This window comes from Condylura cristata, unplaced genomic scaffold, assembly GCF_000260355.1.
Source record: "Condylura cristata isolate star-nosed mole 26May11 unplaced genomic scaffold, ConCri1.0 scaffold00024, whole genome shotgun sequence".
Classification (NCBI taxonomy): Eukaryota; Metazoa; Chordata; class Mammalia; order Eulipotyphla; family Talpidae; genus Condylura; species Condylura cristata.
This window is the reverse complement of record NW_004567125.1, coordinates 1,622,605-1,642,076: the sequence shown is the minus strand read 5'-3', so window position 1 is coordinate 1,642,076 and position 19,472 is coordinate 1,622,605. Positions and strand designations below refer to the sequence as shown.

At 51.3% G+C, this 19,472-nt stretch overlaps 1 protein-coding gene across 1 annotated transcript in view; it reads right to left on the bottom strand.

The window, feature by feature from the left end:
• Positions 1–1,229: 1,229 nt before the first annotated feature.
• The window catches only part of FKBP6 (FK506 binding protein 6, 36kDa), a 19,966-nt gene continuing 1,723 nt past the window's right edge, over positions 1,230–19,472 (bottom strand). Inside the window, exons 2-9 of the mRNA XM_012728884.1 lie at positions 18,896–19,017; positions 18,039–18,128; positions 17,085–17,287; positions 15,465–15,584; positions 14,256–14,450; positions 14,019–14,128; positions 12,718–12,810; positions 1,230–1,242 (exon numbers count right to left, since the gene is read on the bottom strand). Coding sequence (XP_012584338.1) covers positions 1,230–1,242; positions 12,718–12,810; positions 14,019–14,128; positions 14,256–14,450; positions 15,465–15,584; positions 17,085–17,287; positions 18,039–18,128; positions 18,896–19,017 — 946 coding nt within the window. The remainder of the gene's footprint in view (positions 1,243–12,717; positions 12,811–14,018; positions 14,129–14,255; positions 14,451–15,464; positions 15,585–17,084; positions 17,288–18,038; positions 18,129–18,895; positions 19,018–19,472) is intronic.

Sequence of the window (19,472 nt, the reverse complement as noted above, 5' to 3'; positions counted from 1 at the left end):
TTCTGCTAGGATGATCCTGCCAGGAATGGAGGCGACACAAGGCGGGAGCACAGACCAGGCGCCCCCAGGCCAGGGAGCACACCCAGCCCTTTGGGAAGGACCCCTCTCTGCCTGGCTCCTTTATCTAGCCCTTGGTCACTGGCTGCCTAGACAGTTTCAGGTCTAATTCAAAGTGCGTTCTGAAGGGCACGGGGCGTGGAACCAAGGGGTAGGAGGAAATCCCAAAGTGGGGAAGTTTGGCATCAGGGCAGACTCAGGAAGGAGGAAGCCTCAGAGCAGGATGAAAGTCAAGTCTATAAGACAGGGAAGCACCTTCTGGATGAGGCTGCAGAGTGGTCAACAGCGAGTGTGGGCAGGGGCGGAGACAGCAGAGACGCAGCCTGGAAGGAGGTGAGGGTGAGCAGGGCCGCCGAGGGGCCAGAGGCCGGGCGGCGTGGGTGTCCCAGGATAAGCGGGTTCTCGTGCCCCCCCACACTGCAGGGGCGGAACTGAAAGGAGGTGCGGGGCCGCGGGCTGCTCGCAGGGAGGGCACACGGCGGCGCCAGGCTGGACGTCTCCAGCGACTCCCCACAGGAGGGGGCAGATTTCAAGGGAACCCCTACCCAAACGCATAGGCATTTTATTATTAAATTTAAAAAAACTTGCTCTGCCTGGAGAACAAGCCCAGTTCTCACCCTGGCTGGTCCCACTGGTCTTCCCAAGGGCTGTCCCACCCCGCGCCCACTGACTCTGTGAGTGATGTGAGTTCACACAGTTTATACTGGATCTTGCAAGGACAAGGAAGTTTTTATTTATTTACAACAAAAACACTAGTAACCTAATTCTCTCTCTTCAAAACAGAGCCCTCTAGAATACACAAAGCAATCTCTTTTTGTATTTACCCAGGGACATTAGCCACAAGAAGGGGGGTTGGGACTGGGCGAAAAGCCAAGGACTAACTCCATTAAAGAAAAAAAAAAATCTGCCTAAAAAAAAAAAAAACAGTATTTCTTTACTTGTCAGTAGCTATACTTTCCCCTACTCTATATGAAAATGTCAAACAGAAAACAGCACCTGTGAAAACACATTCCAGCAGGTCTGAGATGAGGCAGTGATGGGGCTGTGGGGTTCCAGCTCCTCCTTCCAGGGTCACAGCACAACTGCCTGTCCGGGGGAGCACTTTCCAGAAAACCCCCTATGCCTCAAACAACGATGGAGATGCCCCGCGGCCTCGCTTCTCTTGCCTGTAGTCACATGGAGAATCTAGGAAACAAAGAGAAGTTAGAGACATGACGAGACTCGGTCACCCCAAAGCCATCAACCTGAACCACGTGCCAGGGCGCCAGGGTGGCCCAGGGTCTGCAGAGGGCATGGACGGGAACCCAGAGACAGGTGCTATGGCCACCCTGCCTCCCGACAAGGTTACCAATGAACATGGTGGCTCTGAAAATGCAAGAACACGGGACACATCAAAGAAAAGCAGAATACAAAGGAACCTAAGGGCCCATCCCGTTCGATTTCATTTCCTTTCTGAGGCCCCAGAATGAACGACTTGTTTCTGAATGCAGGTGGTTGTATTCGTCAGCCTTTCTCAGCTGTTGCACAAGGAGTGACTTCCTTAACCACTTAAAATGTGAAGAATACCCTCAAAGAGCCAAACACAGGAGCTGCTGCTTACGTCTTCACTAGAAAACTGCAAAACACTCGCAACCACCCTGGCCGCCAACAGAATACAACCAATGCCAGACGCTGGACACGCTTTCCGCTGCTCCCCATACCGCTGGGTTCACACCGCAGGCAGGTGACATGCTCGTTGATGGCGGCGACGGGGGGCTGTTTGTCCAGACCCGGAGACAGGGCTCCTAGGCGCCACCGTTCACTGCTCTGTGTCCGGGCCCGCCGGACAGCGTGTGTGGAGACGCACCCCGGTGCTGCCTGAGGCCAGCGTGACGGTGACTGAGGACAGCTCATGACAGCCGTTGCAGTAACCTGCCGGTGCCTCTGTGGTCCCGCTGCCTGCCACCCCTCCCGCCAAGACAGCGGCCCGTGTGCTGTGAATGGCTGGCACACACGGGGTGCGGCTGGGTAGCCCCCAGCACTGGTGTGAGCCGCTCTCTGGGACACACGGATGGGGCGGGGGTCTGAACAAGAATACTGTTTTCACTCCCTTCTTGCAGAATAGAAGTTTTTTCTCTCTTTTTCTGCAGCTAAGACAGCGGAAGAGATGAATTATTGTGCATGTGTTACTTGCAGCCTCATCTGAGAGCTTAACTAGTGTAGAACGTCACAGGTCCAGGGAAGGGACCAAACGGAATGGTCCGAGTACAAGTCAGGCGGGCCTCTCAAAGGCGGCCTTGCAATTTGCTCCGGCGGCCTGGCTGCCAGCTCTCCGTGTCCCATGGTGTGGCTTCACAGTGCTATCAGTTTATGGGAATCCTGCCTCATCTTCTTCCTGCATTTCAGCATTTTCGCCTCTACCTCCACTCGGCTGTCCTGGAGCAGAGGCTGCAGAGGCGGCGTGAAGGCCGAGTGCCAGAGGACGGGAGCCGAGAAGCCCGCCCTGGAACACCCTTCGGGCCCTCGGCGGGAGTGGCAGGTAGTCACAGCGCAGGGCAGCGGGGCTGACTTCCCTTCGAGGTGTCCTGCTTGCGTCTCACTGAGATCTGGGGCTCCGGGGAGAGCTTATCTGTGCTATAAATAGACTGTGCTGGTGGGGTCTTTGTTGGTTAGAAACAAATCACAGAAACACGCGGCACCGGTGACTTCAACTCACAGGTATCAGAGTCACCACCCTTGTGGAATTCTTTTTAGTGGGGTAAAGAGATTAGTAAACCAAAAATGCAAATGCCATGTAGACTGGACCTCCCAGACGCCGAGGCTGACTGAGCTGCCCAGTTATGTTTCCCGGGGGCCACAGATGGCACAATCTAGGACCAAGGCCCCTGGAGCGTCGGGAGCGCAAGGGGACGTGCGTGAAACACGGATGTCAGAGGTGTGTCCCAGGGGAAGAGTGTCTGGGCAGGCAGGTCACCAGGCTGTCTTCCTACCTTCGAACAGGTATGAAAACGCCCATAATCTACAGCTTAACATCAGCTGAAAAAAGACAACCAGTTTCCATTGAGTCTATGCCCCACGTACTAACTTTAGAGAACCCTGTAAAATCAGTATTAAAATCAGTATTCTAAGCATGTCCCCAGGAATGCTGATGGGTGGCCTCTTAACCCCTCCAGACACTGGGATTTTGAGGTGCATTTAGTTGCATTTTCAAATGGAGATCCATAAAAAGTAGTGCTTTTAGCATAAATAAAATGTATCAGAATAGGTTAAGTGCACATTTCACTTTGCAGTACTCAGAGCACACTGAGGTACAAAGTTAGACAAAAAAGCATCGCGTATCCATGGCTCAAGGAAAGATAAGCCAGAGACCTAGAAAGACAAAAGAAGTCAAAGCTAGGCGGAGAACACAGACAAAGGTCTGACAGAGCAGACTCCAGCTGAATAAATTAATACTAAGCAAGCTGCCTCCTCTGAGAGTAAACCCCAGGCCTGGGGAGAGGCACAGACAACGTGAAACAGAAACTTGAGCAATGGTGAGACCGGTGCCCACAATAATCGCACAAAATAATGAGCAGTAATCAAAGAAGAGTGTGAAACTGTAAGAGAAGATGGAGGAGTGATGTAATCCAGGGACTGTGGCTGGGCTGGAGGCTGCAGAGCCCAGGATGTTGGAGATCTGAGCTCCCGGCGGCAGCCCTGCCTGCCCCCACTGCCCACCGGCCCTGCAGGGGCCATCCCAGGAGACTGTCACGTGCGGCAGGCGGCGCGTCCGGGAGGAAGCTGGGGAGCAGGGTCTTCACCTCTGTGGGTCCTAACGCTCTCTGAAAAAACTGATGAAAGCCACAGATCCTGTGTCAAATCCCAGAAAATGCTCAAACATTCATAAAGGTGGAAATTCACAGACCCTCCCTCAAGCCATTTAGCCAATGAATCTCTCTCAGACCAGTTTCTTCAGACTGACTGAGCTAATTGCATCTCAGATATTTCCAAAGGAGGGGGAAGAAACCAACGGGCAGTTCGAGGCCTTCCTGCTTGTCCGCCGTGTCCCCCAGCCTGTGCAGATCTCCACCCCATTCCTGCTGGGCTCAAAGCCTAGCTCAGGGCGGGGCCCTCCTCTGAACCCCCTCCTTGGCCCTGGCAGCCACTGAGCCTCACTGTTGCAGTCCTTGCGGCCTCCCTGGTGGCCCTATGGCCAGCAAGGCCCCTGCCGCGGCTGCCCTCTGCCTCCCTTGGCCGCCGGCAGGAGTCGAGCATCCCTCGGTCGTGTCCCTACCTGCTGGGACACACCTCATCCTTTCTAGACTTCACCTGAATGAGCGAGCACCCTGTGCCCCCACCTTGGTGGGACAATACCCAGTACAGCCACTCCCGCCATGGTAACTGCCGGTCGCCTGGGTGAAGCTGCAGGCCACGTGCACAGAGAGGGTCAAAGTGGCATCTGGCTGTCCCCATTCAAAAGCAAGGTCTACAAGATGTCAAATTTCCAGGTCCCGTCCAACCCCAAGCTCCTCCTGCACCTGAGGTGTCCTGGGAAGCCTCTGCTCACCGTGCTCCTCAGCTTGTTGCTGGGTTCTTGGGTGATTTGCAGAAGTTCAAATTCGCAGGTGCCAAATCAGAACCTGAGGGGCCCTAGACGTTGTGGGGTAGCCAGAGGCCCCAGGAGGCTCGAGGCGTGCCAGCAGCCCTGGCTGACATGCCTTCCTTTCGCACGTCTGCTCCCCTCCACTCGGGGCTCCATCCTCATCCCCCCACCCTGCGCACAGGGCAAGCCAGCAACTGTCCCCAGCCTCATTTTACGGGTCCCTTGTGCTGCTGGACTTGACCCTGTGGGCTACTCTATGGGACTCCATCCTCCAAAGGACAGTTTCCTCTTCTGGTATCGGAGAGGCTGTGGAGAGGCTGACAGCAGGCATGAAATGGGTGTGCGGACACAACTAACTACTCACGGGCTTGTGGATCCCTCAACCCACTGCGTACTCACAGTCACACCTTCCTTTCTACCGTCAGTTTTCAGAGGTTTTTTCCCTGGTTTCTCTGTTCAGGCTCGTGGCCCAGGGTCCACCCTTGGCCCATGGACTCCTCTCCACACCTTGTAGCCACCTTTTTCACATTCCCGGGGGTGACTGCCCATACTCACGGCTGCTACATCTCTGCAGCCAGGCCTCCCCTCTGCCCCCAGATGTGTCTTCACCAAGGTGTCCTCAGCTTCAACAAGTCTCCTCAACTTTGACAAGTCTCAAACTAAAAAGAACTGCCCCCAGTTGGTCATACTGCCCCAGACACAGCTAGCAAAGCTGGTGCTTCTGGGCAGTGTTATTGATTCCTTTCCCCCAATCCAACACCAGTGGTATGATTTTTGCCTAAAATAGTCTTTGAATTCACCATCTTCCCCGATTCACACCACACCTGGAAAGGTCTCAGCTGTTGGCTGGAAGTGACAACAGCCTTCTGGTTCCAGTTCATCCCCCCCCCCATTTCTGATGCCCCCCAGCCACCCGCAGGGAGGAAGTGTTCCACCGAGGGCTGTCGTGATGACCTTATCTGGAGTGGAAGGGATGAGGGGAGGGTGCTGAGGACGTATGGCCTGAGTTATCTTTAACTGGGGACGCTTGTAGATCCAGTAGATGATGACACAGAAGAGGGCATAAGAGACAGAGTGAAGATCCTCAGTGATGATCATGTCTTAATACCCAGACTTGCGAATGTTACCCTAGCAAAAGGGACGATGTGATGAATTCTGACGTGGAAGATTATCCTGAATTATTTGGGTGGGCCCAGCACATACAGACGACTCCTTATAAGATGGAGCAGGAGGATCCGAGAGTGGGGAACATGAAAACAGCAGAGGGGGAGAGACTGACAGAGGAGGTGGGAGAGGAGTGTGAAGATCTGTTGGCTTTGAAGCGGGAGGAAGAGGTCACTGGCCAAAGAATGCAGGCAGCCTCCACAGGCTGTGTGTTACAGCTGCTGTAGAAATGAGCTTGAGGGATTTGTTTATACCAAGGCGATCATGGTCACCTCACCAAAAGAAAAAAAGTGATGACATATCAGGAGGTCAAAAGAATCACAGCCCCACACCTGCCTCTCACAGCCTCTCCTGTGCTCACTCTTACAGTGACCGTGGGCCCTGTCCTTCTCATGTGGATACGCTTATCCTCTGGGCTGCAGTGAGTTTTCCTCACTGCATTTCACTCCTAAAAGATCTGTCTAAGAGACTGAAAAACCCTTCACTGGATTCTGGAAAGGCTCAGGCTCGTCCCAGCTCATTTTGGCTTCACTGGGGCCCGTGGCTGCTCCAGCAGAACCTACAGACAACAGGACATGAGGCTCAGACCCAGCTTCAAGGGTCTCAAGATGCTAAGATATTCACTGATATTAGCTCCTTACTGTCAAGGCTTTGCCTGTGCCTTTATCTAAACTGGTGTCTGGGGTTACAGAGGTCTGGAGCAGAGGCACCTATAATAATGAATCCAAGAAATTAAAATAAATTAAGCCAACATCAGATGTCTCTGTGTACTGGAAAAATACAGAGGCCTTAAAGATCCGAACACTTCCTCCTGCAGACAATGCCAATGAATCACAAAGAGGATAAATGACATGGCTAAAGGCACAGCACGAGAGCAAGGGTTAAGAATACAAAATTCCCTATTTTTCAACATTGTGCTGAATGGCAAAGGGTCCTTAAATACTTACTGATGTTGATGGCTTCAAAAAGGAGTCTAGTCATCCCCTGAAATGTAACTAAATAGCCGCACTGACACACCAACAGAGGACATAGCTTCACCAAAGGCAGCCTCAGCAGGGAGCAGCTTTGGGGCCCTTGGCCATGGCCAAGAGAAAATGGGGGTGGGGAGGGGGGGCAGTGAGAGGCGCTCTGCCAGGGAAGTACTTTCCCAGGAAAGGGTGGAATGAAAAGTACCAGCCTACCCAGAGCTATTTATAGTCACACACAAAGGGATGGGTTTCAGTGACCCTGAGCTGGGAGAAAAGGCATCTCACACATCTCCAAAAGAGCAAAAGACTGTGTCTAACAGTTTGCCTGGAAAACATGGCACTTACCTGACAATAAGAGAATGCCGACTTGGCCTAGTTATCCTTGAGAAAGTGCAACCCCATTCTGAGGAGGAGGAAAAAATGCGGAGACAGGGGAAGACAGTCAAAAGAACTCATAAGACAGGGAATCACAAAACTATAGCTAGCCACGTGTCATGGACCCAGATGAGTCTAACCGGAGGCAGGAACTCTCTAGACTCAACACCAGAGCTGCAAGTTTCTTCCTAATCTCTTTGGGAACAAGGGGATCAAAAAGATTCCCTGTCTGGATCCAGTGGCTGGTGAGAGGATGACGACCTGCTCCTAGGGCTTCCTGACAACTGGCCAGTCCTGCCGGACACTGGAAGGCTATTTTAACACAAGGGAACCCTGAGGACGCCACAACCCCCCACTGGCACCAGTGCAGAGGGGCCTCTGCTCCATGCGCCCTTCCAGCCAACTGTCTGAGCCAGGGCTAGTGCCCGGAACCTCAACCACAGGACTGTGGTTTCCACAGCCTAGCCTTTATTTCCAGAAAGCTGCTTTGACTTTCTAGAAAACAATTTTATTATTATTATTATTTTAAAGATTCATTTCTTTCTACATACTGGAGTACAGGCCAGAGGTGTGGGGGGTGAGAGGATCTGCCAGAGACAGAGTGGGGAGCAGAACAGGCAGACTGACAAAGCACACTGCTGAGGGGAGCAGCGAGCGACATGGGAGAGGTCTGCCGCGCCATGTGGGTCACCTCCGGGGCCGGGGATCAAATCCATGTTGCAGTGGCTGTGGATATTGTCACAGTTGCGCTTTAACCCATTGTGCCACGAGGGAGGGCCTCATCCTAGAAAACAACTTTAACAAGTTTATGAAGATACCCTTTGGAGGCCCTCCATGGTGGCACAAGGGACCAAAGTGCACCATGAAGCTATCACAGCCATTGCAACACAAGTTCGATCCCTGACTGGGGGGGGAGGTGACCCACATGGCTCAGCACACCTCTCCTGACCTGCCCAGTGCTGCCCTCAGCAGTATGTTTCAGTTCATCTGCCTGTTCTGCTCCCCACTCTGCCTCTCACTCCCACACCTGTCCTGTACCCTAGTTCTTGTATGCATAAATAAATCTTTTTTTAAAAAAATACTCTTTCCCTGAGGCTGGCCAAGCAACAGGGCTCAGTCCTCTGCATTGAATCACCTGAAGTTCCAGCCTGCCCTCAAGTGTGGAAAGCAGAGAAAAGGGGCATTCCTGGCACCAAGAGAGGTGGCACCCTGCGTGACCATGCCGCTACTGTTCCAGTCGCAATGCAACCAAATGAAAGACACCAACCATTTGTGGTAAGTCTGTCACAGGGAAAAGAGGTCAAAGTAAATCAGCAGAAAGATAAGGCTGTCAAGGAACAGAAGAAAGCGTGCAAGAACTGGCTTCGCTTCCAGCTTTACCAGGGAAATGCAGGCAGATGAAATCCCACTTCCTGGGATTTGCCCTAAAAATCACCTAGCAGTGCCCGGGGAGGGGAAGGAAACAGGTGGGATCAGAGACGGAGCATCGGTTTATTTTCATGATTGTGAAAGCTAAGGCTGACAGCATGGGAGACCCAGACCACTCTATTTGTGTAAGTCTGAGGGTTTTCATGACGGAGGGGAAGTGTGGGATACTTTGAAACAGAGAAATCTGTTAAGAATGCATGCATTCAAAAATCTGATCTCTAAAATGACAAAATATGGAAAATGGAGACAATTTGGGGTGAAGAGACAAAAAATTGAAAGCAACATGAAGGTCATAGAGAAACCCGCAGGAGTCTGACATTCAATCAGCAGGAGTCCGGGAGATGAGGAATAGGGCAAAGGAGGGAGGTGTCATTCAAGAAATATTACACAGGAATTTCTTGGTTTTGCAGAACCTGAGGCCCTGGAATTAAGCTGCATACCCAGAGGGCCTGAGCCCCTAGGGGCACCTGGACACATTACTGTGAGATGATTGCTGAACTGAGAATAAGTCACGATTCCAGATAAAATGAAAAAATACATTTCTTAGAAAGGACCATCCACAGTCTGTGCTTAAATGTTTACCTAGAACTAGACTGATGATGAGAAATTCAAAAGGGGGATATACTGAGAGGAGAGGCGGAGCTCTGGGGAGAGTGGGGAGAGGGTCTTAGCAGTGGGGCTGAAGCGACTGGGAGGTGTGCAGGGCTGAAGGGGAGGCACAGTGTGAGCCCTGTGAGGACTTAAAGTGGGGGAGAGGTCTGAGGGGATATATGGTAATGGGGACCAGCCCATCCTGATGGGGGATACTTTTTTTTTAAAAAAGATTTATTTATTCATGCATAACTGGCATAACTGGGGTACATGCCAGAGGTGCAGGGGTGGTGAGAGGATTCACCAGAGACAGAGCAGATCCACGAAGTACACTGCTGAGGGGAGCAACGGGAGGGTCAGGAAAGGTCTGCCATGCCATGTGGGTCACCCCCATGGCGGGGATCGAACTCACACTGAGGCAGCTGCAGCCAGCTTGCAGTGCTGCATCCTAACCTGTTATGCCACCAGGAGGGCCCATATGGGAGATACTTTCTAATGGCGGGGGGTAAGAGTTCTTAATTGGGGAATAAGTTCTAAGTGGAGGAAGGCTCTTTCCACATAGTTTTAATCAAATGTGAACTAGACCTATAAAGAGTTAGAAAATGTCTCTTATACATGCAATTTTTTAAAAAGATTTATTTAAGTATACAAGAACTGGGGTGTAGGCCAGAGGTGGGGGTTGTAAGAGGATTCACCAGAGACAGAAGGGAGCTGAAAAGGCGGACTGACTGAAGTACACTGCTGAGGGGAGCAATGGGCGAGACAGGAGAGGTCTGCCGCGCCATGTGGGTCAGCTTCCTGGTTGGGGCTCAAACTCATGCTGCAGTGGCTATGGATAACTTGATAGTGCTAAGACTTAACCTCTTGTACCATCAAGGAGGCCTGTACATGCATGTAATTCTTGGATGTTACTTAAAAATATCATAACAAGGAAGTAAAATAAGAAAATAGAACTAGAAAATAATGCATTCAACTCAGGGTAAAAGAAGATAAAAGGATTCAACTCAGATAAAAGCAGCCCCGCAAGGCAGGTGAGTCTCAGGTCCCCAGGAACTGGCCAGATTGCACAGCATTGTGCTTTCCAAGGGGGTCTGAGAAGAAAGGAGACACATTGACTTATGGGGCCACAGAAGTTTTTTTTTTTTAAAGATAAGGATAAAGGCAAACAGTTCAGGATGGGGGTGGAGGGTGGGAGAAATACAATTTGGAATTGCAGGAAAAACAAATGCTAAAAAAAAAAAAGTGCAATATTGACTTTCCAGTTAATACTCTTATCACAGAAAGGGCAGCTCAGGAAATCCTAACTTTAGCTTATGAAGTCAGAAACATTAGCATGAGAAACATTAGCATGAGTATTATTGTCATTACAATAATCCAACAGAGGGTCTAAACGTTGTCATAAGACCCCAGGGAGGTAAGGCTGTGCATACAGCACAGCAGAAGTCAACAGGCACTGGTCCAAAACTGATAAAATTCAAGAAATGCCAATAAATCCAACTACTTAGCTCTATGGGAGAATCCCAGAAGAAACAGAAGTTAAAGCTGTTTTCCTTGGGCTCTGCACAGTTGTTTTATCTACCTCGTGGCCTGGGTCAGGTTGTAGGACCTGGGTCTCTGACTCATCACCCCCAGCGACATAACCTCAGTGAGTGATGTTTTTATGCCCTATTCATCATCTATAAAATGGAGGTAGAAGCTGTATTATAAAGGTGCTGCCTGACCAACAACTTGCATATGGAAACCTGGCATATGAAATGTTTAATGAATACATTGAACAAAATGAAAAATAAACTAAACAAAAAAACAAACCCCAAGGGCCCTCCCTGGTGATGCAATGGGCTGAAGCACAGCTGTGGGTTGTGCTAAAGCTATGGCCACTTTAGCACAAGTTCGATCCCTGCCTTGGAGGAGATCCACATGGCGCCGCAGATGTCTCCTGACCCGCCCGCTGCTCCCCTCAGCGGTGTGCTTCATAGACCTGCCTGTTCTGCTCCCCACTCTGTCTCTGGTGAATTCTCCCACTGCCCCTGCCTCTGGCCTGTACCCCAGTTCTGCATGCATAAATAAATAAATCTTTAAAAAACAAACAAAAAACCTCAAACAGTGAGCCATGCTATGAAAATGATCTAGAAGGATGACAAACCAAAAGCTCATTCCACTGTGCCTCAGCATGGAGACCGCGTGGGTGAGCGCTGCCCCGCCACCCCATGAGCCCCGTGAATGTGCTGGATGCCGCCTGTCTCCATGTGCCTTCCCCATCACTCCCATAGGGCAGTGAGCTCCCTCACAGTCCATCACGGTCACTCTAGACCCAATACAGTCGCTGCTGATGAGAAGATGAACACGTGGGACTGAGGAACACAGGGACGCCATCTTAGCATCCTCAGGCTCTAGGACGCGTCACAGACCAAGGCCATTCAAAGGCAAAGGCAGCGGAGGACACCAACGCCCCCCAGGGCGACATGACCCATCTCAGTACAGACCCCGGGGAGCTGGACCTCCACTCTGCAGGGGAAGGGCAGGTAACAAGCCCACGTGTCTGGCACAAAACCGCCAGGCCCCATCTCCATGGCCACTAGCGGCACCAGGGAGAGGCCTCTTGGCTCACACCTAGCTCAGAGGACCTGCACAGACGCCGGGCCAAGAGACCTGGCAGGGCGGCCAGGCCACAGGCCGGGGCCGGGAGGAGGCAACCTGACTTCCCACGTGCCCAGCGCCTCGACGGGCAGAGAGCAGCAGTCTGCAGTGGGCCTGTGAACACTGCCGGGATGAATGGGCCTTGCTCCACCTTCTTTTTTCAAGCCCCTTTTGTAGAGATGTTGGTGGCAACAAAGGAGAGATTTATCACCGTGGGCCCGGTCAGCAGCTGTTTTCTTGTTGTCCCTTGTTTAACTTCTCTCAGGAGAGCAGAGTTATCTACCCAGCTAAGCAGGTGTTTAAGGCAGGTGATTTTGTTTCCATTAATTTTCTTAAGTAACAGTAAACCAGATGAGAGGGTAGCTCATGTGCTCACGGGGAAACTTAACCCTGTGCCTGCTAAATCCCGAGGGTTATGCCCGAGTAGAAGTTCCGTCTGCTGCTCGTGTCCAGCACGCCCCCTCTACAGCTCGTCCTAGCAGAGCTGAAGACCTGGCCGCCTCCACCCTGCACACCTGGACTGCCTCCCTACATGTCAGATGCAAAGCGAAGCTGGAGGATTTCAGATTCCCAGGAAAGACGTTAACAAAGCACTGCTCTTCATTCCAAAGCCCAGGGAAACCCTCCCATTTAATGACTACGCTCCAAGTTTCGTGTTCTAGACTGCTGTGAGGGGTCAGAAAACAGTTTATTTTGTTCTTTTTGCACTTTAAAGCTCCCAACCGATACATTTAACCTGCAGCTCTGGCTGGACGCTGTGTCCTGAGTGAGAAGCCTGCAGTGCATCCTGCACCCAAACTGTGTTGTTCGCTCCACAGGAAACGTGTCTCTCCCCCCCCCCCACACACACACACTGGTCCTCAGTGGTGCAGCTACATGCAACCCTGCACGCAGGACAAAACCCCCACACTCTTTATGCCTCAGCCCTTCCATTACCTTCCGTTTTCTCCCCCTATGGAGCCATTATCACAAGGAGCAAACATTCGGTGACACATTTCCTTCTCTTTATCCACGTAGTCCCTGTAACAGCTGTAAGGAGAAATACAGACTAGTTACAGGTCTGTGTTTGTAGCAAGTGACATCTGGTGGCTGGAATTCCCCATGCAGATCAGGAACAGAAGAAACTCTAGCATCAGGGAGGGTTGGGAAGCGATGCTGGAGAGGCAGGGCCCCAAGGGGCTCCCAAGGGCGGTTCCAGAGCCTTGGACAAAGAGCCGACGCTCCGTAAAGATGGAAGCCTTGACGGCTGCAGCCACGGCTGGTGAGGCTGCCAGGCCGGGTGCCCTCCACACCGACCGCTACCTTATCCTGAGATCTTCTTGCCAAAGAATGGCCAGATTCCCAAACTCCTACATACCACCTGACAAGATACTTTTAAGTAACAAGAACATTCTGGAAAGTGCTTCAAGGTCTGAAATAATCAGTTCCAAATATAAGAGGTGCACACATCTCAGACGTTTGAATGTCAAGAAAACTTTAACTCTAGCAGATGAAGTGATTAATGTTAACAGGAGTAAAGCTTCTCACCAATACATTAGAACAAGAAACCACCTAGAAAAACCCCAACACACCAGTGAGTAGATTCTGAGGTGACAGAGTTAAGGGTGAGTCCTATTTATATGTGCATATTTTCAAAGTTTTCTACAATGGACATATAAATTTCTCTAGCAAGAAAGGATTCCATTACTGAAAGATGCACAGATATCACTTGGATCACAAGAGAGTTACCCTAAGGATACGAATCAAACTTGAAGGGCCCACTTCAGATCAAAGCAAGGTCTAGAAAAGACAGCTTTAGAAAATGAGCTGAGCCTAGTGGTAAATGATCGGAACAAGACCCCTTTTACAAATTATGTTGCTCCACCTTTAAAACAAATTTTTCTTAGCTTTTAATTAACTCATTTCTTAACTCATTGAGTACTCGTTAGTTAAAAATTTTAATTAATGAGTATAAATGTTTTTTCTTAGGCTTACCTTCTTGTGGGTACTTACTTGTGGGGGAAGGGGTGAGGGGAAGCAGGGAGGTGACAGATGGTAAATGGGCCAGACTCTAGTTTGAAGCTGCTTCCCACCTACTCCAGGGGCTGGCTCAGTGTACCAAGGCCTTCCAGCTCTAGGGGGCGCTGCCTCCCGACACATGCTGGGCGTCATTCCCAGGGGCCCTTTCCCAGCAGGGGAGCTGGAACAGCCCCTGCACCACACCTCTTTCTCTGCACTCCTGCAAACAGGGGTCTCACCTGGCCAGTTTCCTCAGCTCATTATTGATATCATGATTGAAGGGCTGTTCCTTCTGGGCTCGGACCAGAAAATCCCGGGCCTTCTGATACTCAGTCATAACGATACAGGCCTGCCAAAGGACAGAATTTTAAAAAACATACTTTTTTAGGAAAGATGGTATTTTGCAATGCCCAAGTTGAAAAGCACTGCTACTTTTTCCTGGGTATTCGTTTCCAAGTCCTCGTCCTCCAGCTCACCTGTCCACACCGGAAGAGCGCCTTGGCATTCTTTTGGTCAATGAGCAGAGCCTGCTCTCCATAGCGCAGGGCTGAGGTGGGGCGCTCCAGCTTCAGGTACGTAAAGGACAGGTTAAGGAGAATGAGCAGCTTGGCAGATGCCACCAGGTGCTGCTCTTCAGTGGGTGCTGATCGCCGACGGAGAAGCAGTAATGCCTGTGGAGAGGGGAGATAGCCTCTTATTATAGAAAGTCCTGAGAACCCACAAAAAATAACTATGAGAGCTAAAATGTGAGTTCAGCAAAGTTGCAGGACACAAGATCAATAAATGGAGTTAGTTGTACTTCTATATCCTAGCAACACACAATCCAAAAACAAAATTAAGAGAACTCCATTTGTAATGGCATCAACAAGAAGAAGCAATAAATTTAAAGTGCAAGAACCACAAAACACCATTAGCACCAAAGACCTAAATAAAAGACCTCATGTTCATGGATGAGGAGGCGGCAACATTCCCACGTTAATCTACAGATTCAAGGCAATCACTGCCGGATTTTCAACAGCCTTTGGCAGAAGTGGTCAGTTGCATCTGAAAATTCATGTCCGAGTTCAAGGGACCCTAAATCACAAAGCAATATTTGAAAAAAAGAACTAAGGAAGGGGCTCATACTTTCAAATTTAAAAATTTATTACAAAGCTACAGTTGCTAAACCAGTGTGGTACTAGCATAAGCACAGACACATAGATGGGACAGAACTGACAATGCATAATATATAAAGAACTTTTACAGAGATCCTTAAATCTTTACAGAAAGGGCAGCAGTAAGTAGGCTTCTCACTAACAACTCTAAAAGTGGGGGCTATGCTAATATTCCTCACAATCTGAGGGCGGTGATTGCTTCCTAGAATTCTGCACTGCTACTCTACCTGGTAAGTACGAGGGAAGCACAAAGTATCTCATTAGTTATTGGCCCTTTCGTGGTAGGTGTGGTGTGTAACAAGCCTTGGAGGAGGGGTAAGCCTATATTTTTAAAACATACAGTACTTTAGACCAAAACAATTTTTTATTAAATTTTTGAATTAAAAAAAGAAATAAAAATTTTAAATCCCCTGACACACAGGGATGGCCTCAACTCAGAACAAGGGGGTAAAATAAGAGACAGGCTCCAGGTCCACGTGTTCGGACAAGGGTATTTTCAGGTTCTAAGCTTACACTTCAAAGCATTCTTACCCGTTTATATCTCACTTTGGCATCATAGAAACGACCCTGGCGGAAAAGGTAGTTGCCAAACTCCCTTTCAGTAGCTGCCACTTTTAGGACCTTCTGAAGTGGAAACTGGTCCTGTTGCTCCTGAGGCCAAAGACAAGGACACTCAGCGTCACAATGCCAGTGTATAACCAGAGCCATTTGTTTTTCAACCTGAGGTTATGAATTTTTATTTATAGCTGTATGTGCCCAAGCACTGGACCATCACCGCTGCCCCCTCCCCAGGATGGTACAGACCAGAGCCCAAAAGTCTGCATCTTTAGTCTTCCCAGAGATGGTCCCTAAGGAAGCCGTTTGCCACGACATTAGGAGCTGGTGGAACCTGTCTAGCGCAGGGATCAGAACTTCCAACCACCTATCTGTGAGCACCACTCAGGCCTGCTGGTGTTCCTGGAGAAGCTGCTCTCTCTGGGTACACACCAGAACGACACACAGAGCTCTTTTAAAAACAAAATTATACTTTTGCTTTGAAGAACTGGGGTGTAGGCAGAGGTATGGGGGACAGAGGTATGGGAAGATTCACCAGAGACAGAGCGGAAAGCACAACAGGCAGATCAATGAGGAACACGGCTGGGGAAGCAGCGGGTGGGACAGGAGGTCTGCTGGCTGTGTGGGTCAGGTGGTAAAGGCGACCAACCGTGTTGAGGTTTAACCCCTACGCCACCAGGAAGGCCCCACACAGAGCTCTTTTTTTTTTTTTTTTGTCCTTTAAAAACTAGTTTATAATAGTTTATTTTTACATATTTTTGTGCATTTTCCATCTCAGTTGCAATCCCCTTGGGTTTCCCATCACAAAATCACTATCATGCCATCACGATAGTCCAGTGCATTTCCCTCCCCCCAACTGTTTTTGATCCCATTCCCCGCTCCACCCCCAAGGAACGTCTCACAGCACTCATTTTAAATGTGTAATGTGTGTCCTGCCTTTCCTCCCAGATCTCAAATCAGGGCACAGGAGGATGACCCAGACATCTGTGTTGGGGGAAGGTGAGAAAAGTCAGAACCTCACTTGAGGCGCAGCCACCTTAGCCGGGGAGGCACTGGGCAGCTGGCAGCCTGGCCTGGACACCAAGCCCGGCTACCCCACCAGCGTCAGGCAGCGCAGCACCAGGGACACGCGGCGGCCGAGGCGGAGCGCACCTCTACCGCACCAAGAACAGGCTGAAGCCGCAAGGACAGAGGGCCCAGCCATTCTGCCGCCACGCGTCCACACTCCCGCTGCCTCTCAAGTGTCCTGGGTCAGACAATAAATGACCCGGTCACCCTAGTTACAAGCTGTGCAGGCGTAACTTGCCGAAAATCTTTCATGTTCGGAAGCAAATGTTCGGTCTTGTGGGGAGAACCAGGCAAAAGGTGACTGAGAAATGAGCAGAAACTGCGGGTCTCCAACAAACCCAAGCTGATCCTGGCCTCGAAAGTGCACCCAAGAAAAACTTCTCAGGCAGGCAGGTGCGAGGAGGCGGTGCCTGCTCTCTGCCACACGCAGGAGCCTCGCAGAGCAACCTGGGTAGGCAAAGGAGCAGCACCCCCAAGCAGACAACACCCCCATCTGCAAAGTGCCAACACCTGCGCCCCAGGACTTACGGCTGAGAGGGCACAAAACTTGTCTGACTCTGCAGAGTCCAAGAAGTCAAGCAGCTCGATCTCAAACAGGACAGTGGTGTTTGGGGGGATCAAGGGAGGGCAGCCCAGCGTTCCGTAGGCGTAAGTCGGTGTGAACAGAAACCTGGCCAGCTCTCCCTTCCGCATGCTCAGGAGGCCCAACTCCATGCCCCAAAGGGTAATATCTGGAAGAAGGGACAAAGAACTTGGTTGGAGTCTGCCCAGGGTCCTGTTCTAAGGCTGTGGATCTCTTGCCCCCGTGGGCAAACCTCGCCACAGAATGGTCGAAGTCCCTGCACTGTGGTCCCACCTCACTTGACAGTCTTGTCTGCCACCCACCCCCCAACCCAGACTCCAGCTTCTCTACACTCCCAGCATTCTGGCCGCCCCAACTTTGTTCATGCCAGTCCTTCTTCCTGCAATGTCTTCCTCCTCACCCCGTGCCCGGCTCTTACCCTGACTGAAATCTCATTTCAAATGTCCCCTCTCTTCCACGAAGGCTTTCCCAATCAATTATCCCAACTGGAATTAATTGTGCCTTCATTAAGTAAACCCACAACACAGCCAAGACACCCCTCCCCCCATGAACTCATCCAAGCCCGTCAGGGCTGTGGCCTGAATCTGGGTCAGTCCCCTCTACCCACAAACTGAGATTCTTCCCTGTGCAGTGTGGGTAGTAAACATTCAGATGTTTACTTAATAAAGGAACTAAGAAAGGTGCAGTGGTTAAGACAGGATGCAATGATTACCCTGCCAGGCAGACTATCTCCCCGAAACCTGGGGGGGTGGGGATTGGGAGAGCAGCTTGCTGATTTAGCAAAACCCAACCTCATGAAAACCAGCTTGAGTAATCAGTGCTCTGGAGCGTTTTCCCATCCCGGGTCATTCTTCCCCACATCACGAGCCCTTTGTAACCAGCTTCTAATGTGCACGTACCCTCTCCGAGCTTCATCAGCCGAGGCACCCTCCTAAAGCAGTTAGAATCAAACGGCTTGTCCATGTGCTCCAGGTACCCGGAATACTTCACTAGGACAGACGGGAGAGACACAGGAAGAAAATGGACCAAACATGGTCCCAGCTCTCTCAAGTGTCTTCAGTCGTTGCACAAAAACAACAGAAGATGTTCTTCAGTGACCCCACTCTGCAGGACGGGGGGTGAATGTTGTTCCCCACACGGCTCTTGCCCCTCCACCTGAGGTCATGAGTGACACTGGTGGGCCCAGGACAGTCCCTGGATCCAGTGGCGTCCCCAAAGGGAGATGGGCTCCCTGCCTTTCCCTAAAATCCTGAATTGTAGGGCCCTCCCTGGTAGCACAGCAGGTCGAAGTGCACTGCAATCCGCAGCCGCTGCAGCAGGGGCTTGATCCAAGCCAGAGGGTCAGTTACATGGCCCGGCAGACCTCTCCTGACCTGCCGCTGCTCCCCTCAGCAGTGTATTTGGGTCCATCACCTGTTCTACTCCCCACCACCTCAAGTGAATCCTTAATCTCTGCCCCCCCCCCCATGCCTTTGGCCTGGATCCCAGTTCTTACATGCATAATCTTTTTTTTTAAATCTTGAATTATAATAGTAAGTTCGACCATATAAAATTTTAATTTGAGGAAAACCATGGCCTCCCTCCCTCCAAAGTGTAGTGCGACACTCTCAGCTCTCTGTCACACCACCAGTACTCTTGACTTCACCAGGCCCTCCAGGACAGACCTCAGGACAGGGCCCCTCAGGACAGGGCCCCCCAGGACCGGGCCCCTCAGGACAGGGCCCCCCAGGACAGGGCCCCAGGTTGCAGGCCCTACCTAGCACCGACGCCTCAGGAGTCACCAGCTCTCCAGCACCCTCCCGGATGACGTCCTTCAGCACACCCCGGTCTCCAGAGATGTCCAGCATCCTCCGACTTAATCTCTGGTATGGAGACTTGTAGGGAATGAAACACAAGACCTCAGAGTCCTCAGATCATACCCCGACTCCTCCTGCAGGCCCCCGAGCTCCCCGCGCTCCCCCACTTGCCCGCGTGGCCCGCCCAGCTGAGAAGCCCGCAGCCCCGCAGGGCCCTCCTTCGACCTCTCCGGAGGTTCCAGAAGGTCACGAGCTGAGGCAGTGGTTGGGGGAGGGTGGGTGCTTTATACCATGCAGTGGGTTCCTGGCTCCGGCGTTGCCCACTGTGGCGCGGGGGGTCCGGTTCTGGGCCTCGAGCCGCTCATTGTTTCGTTGCAACTGGCGCCAACGGTTCCGCGAACCAGCCAGCGAGAGCACGTGGAAGGTGGAGGAAGTGGGGGCGGAGCCGGTGGGGCGGGGCTAGTGGGAGGAGCAGGTGGGGCGGAGCAGGTGGGGTGGAGCAGGTGGGGGCGGAGCCTGTGGGGCGGGGCTAGTGGG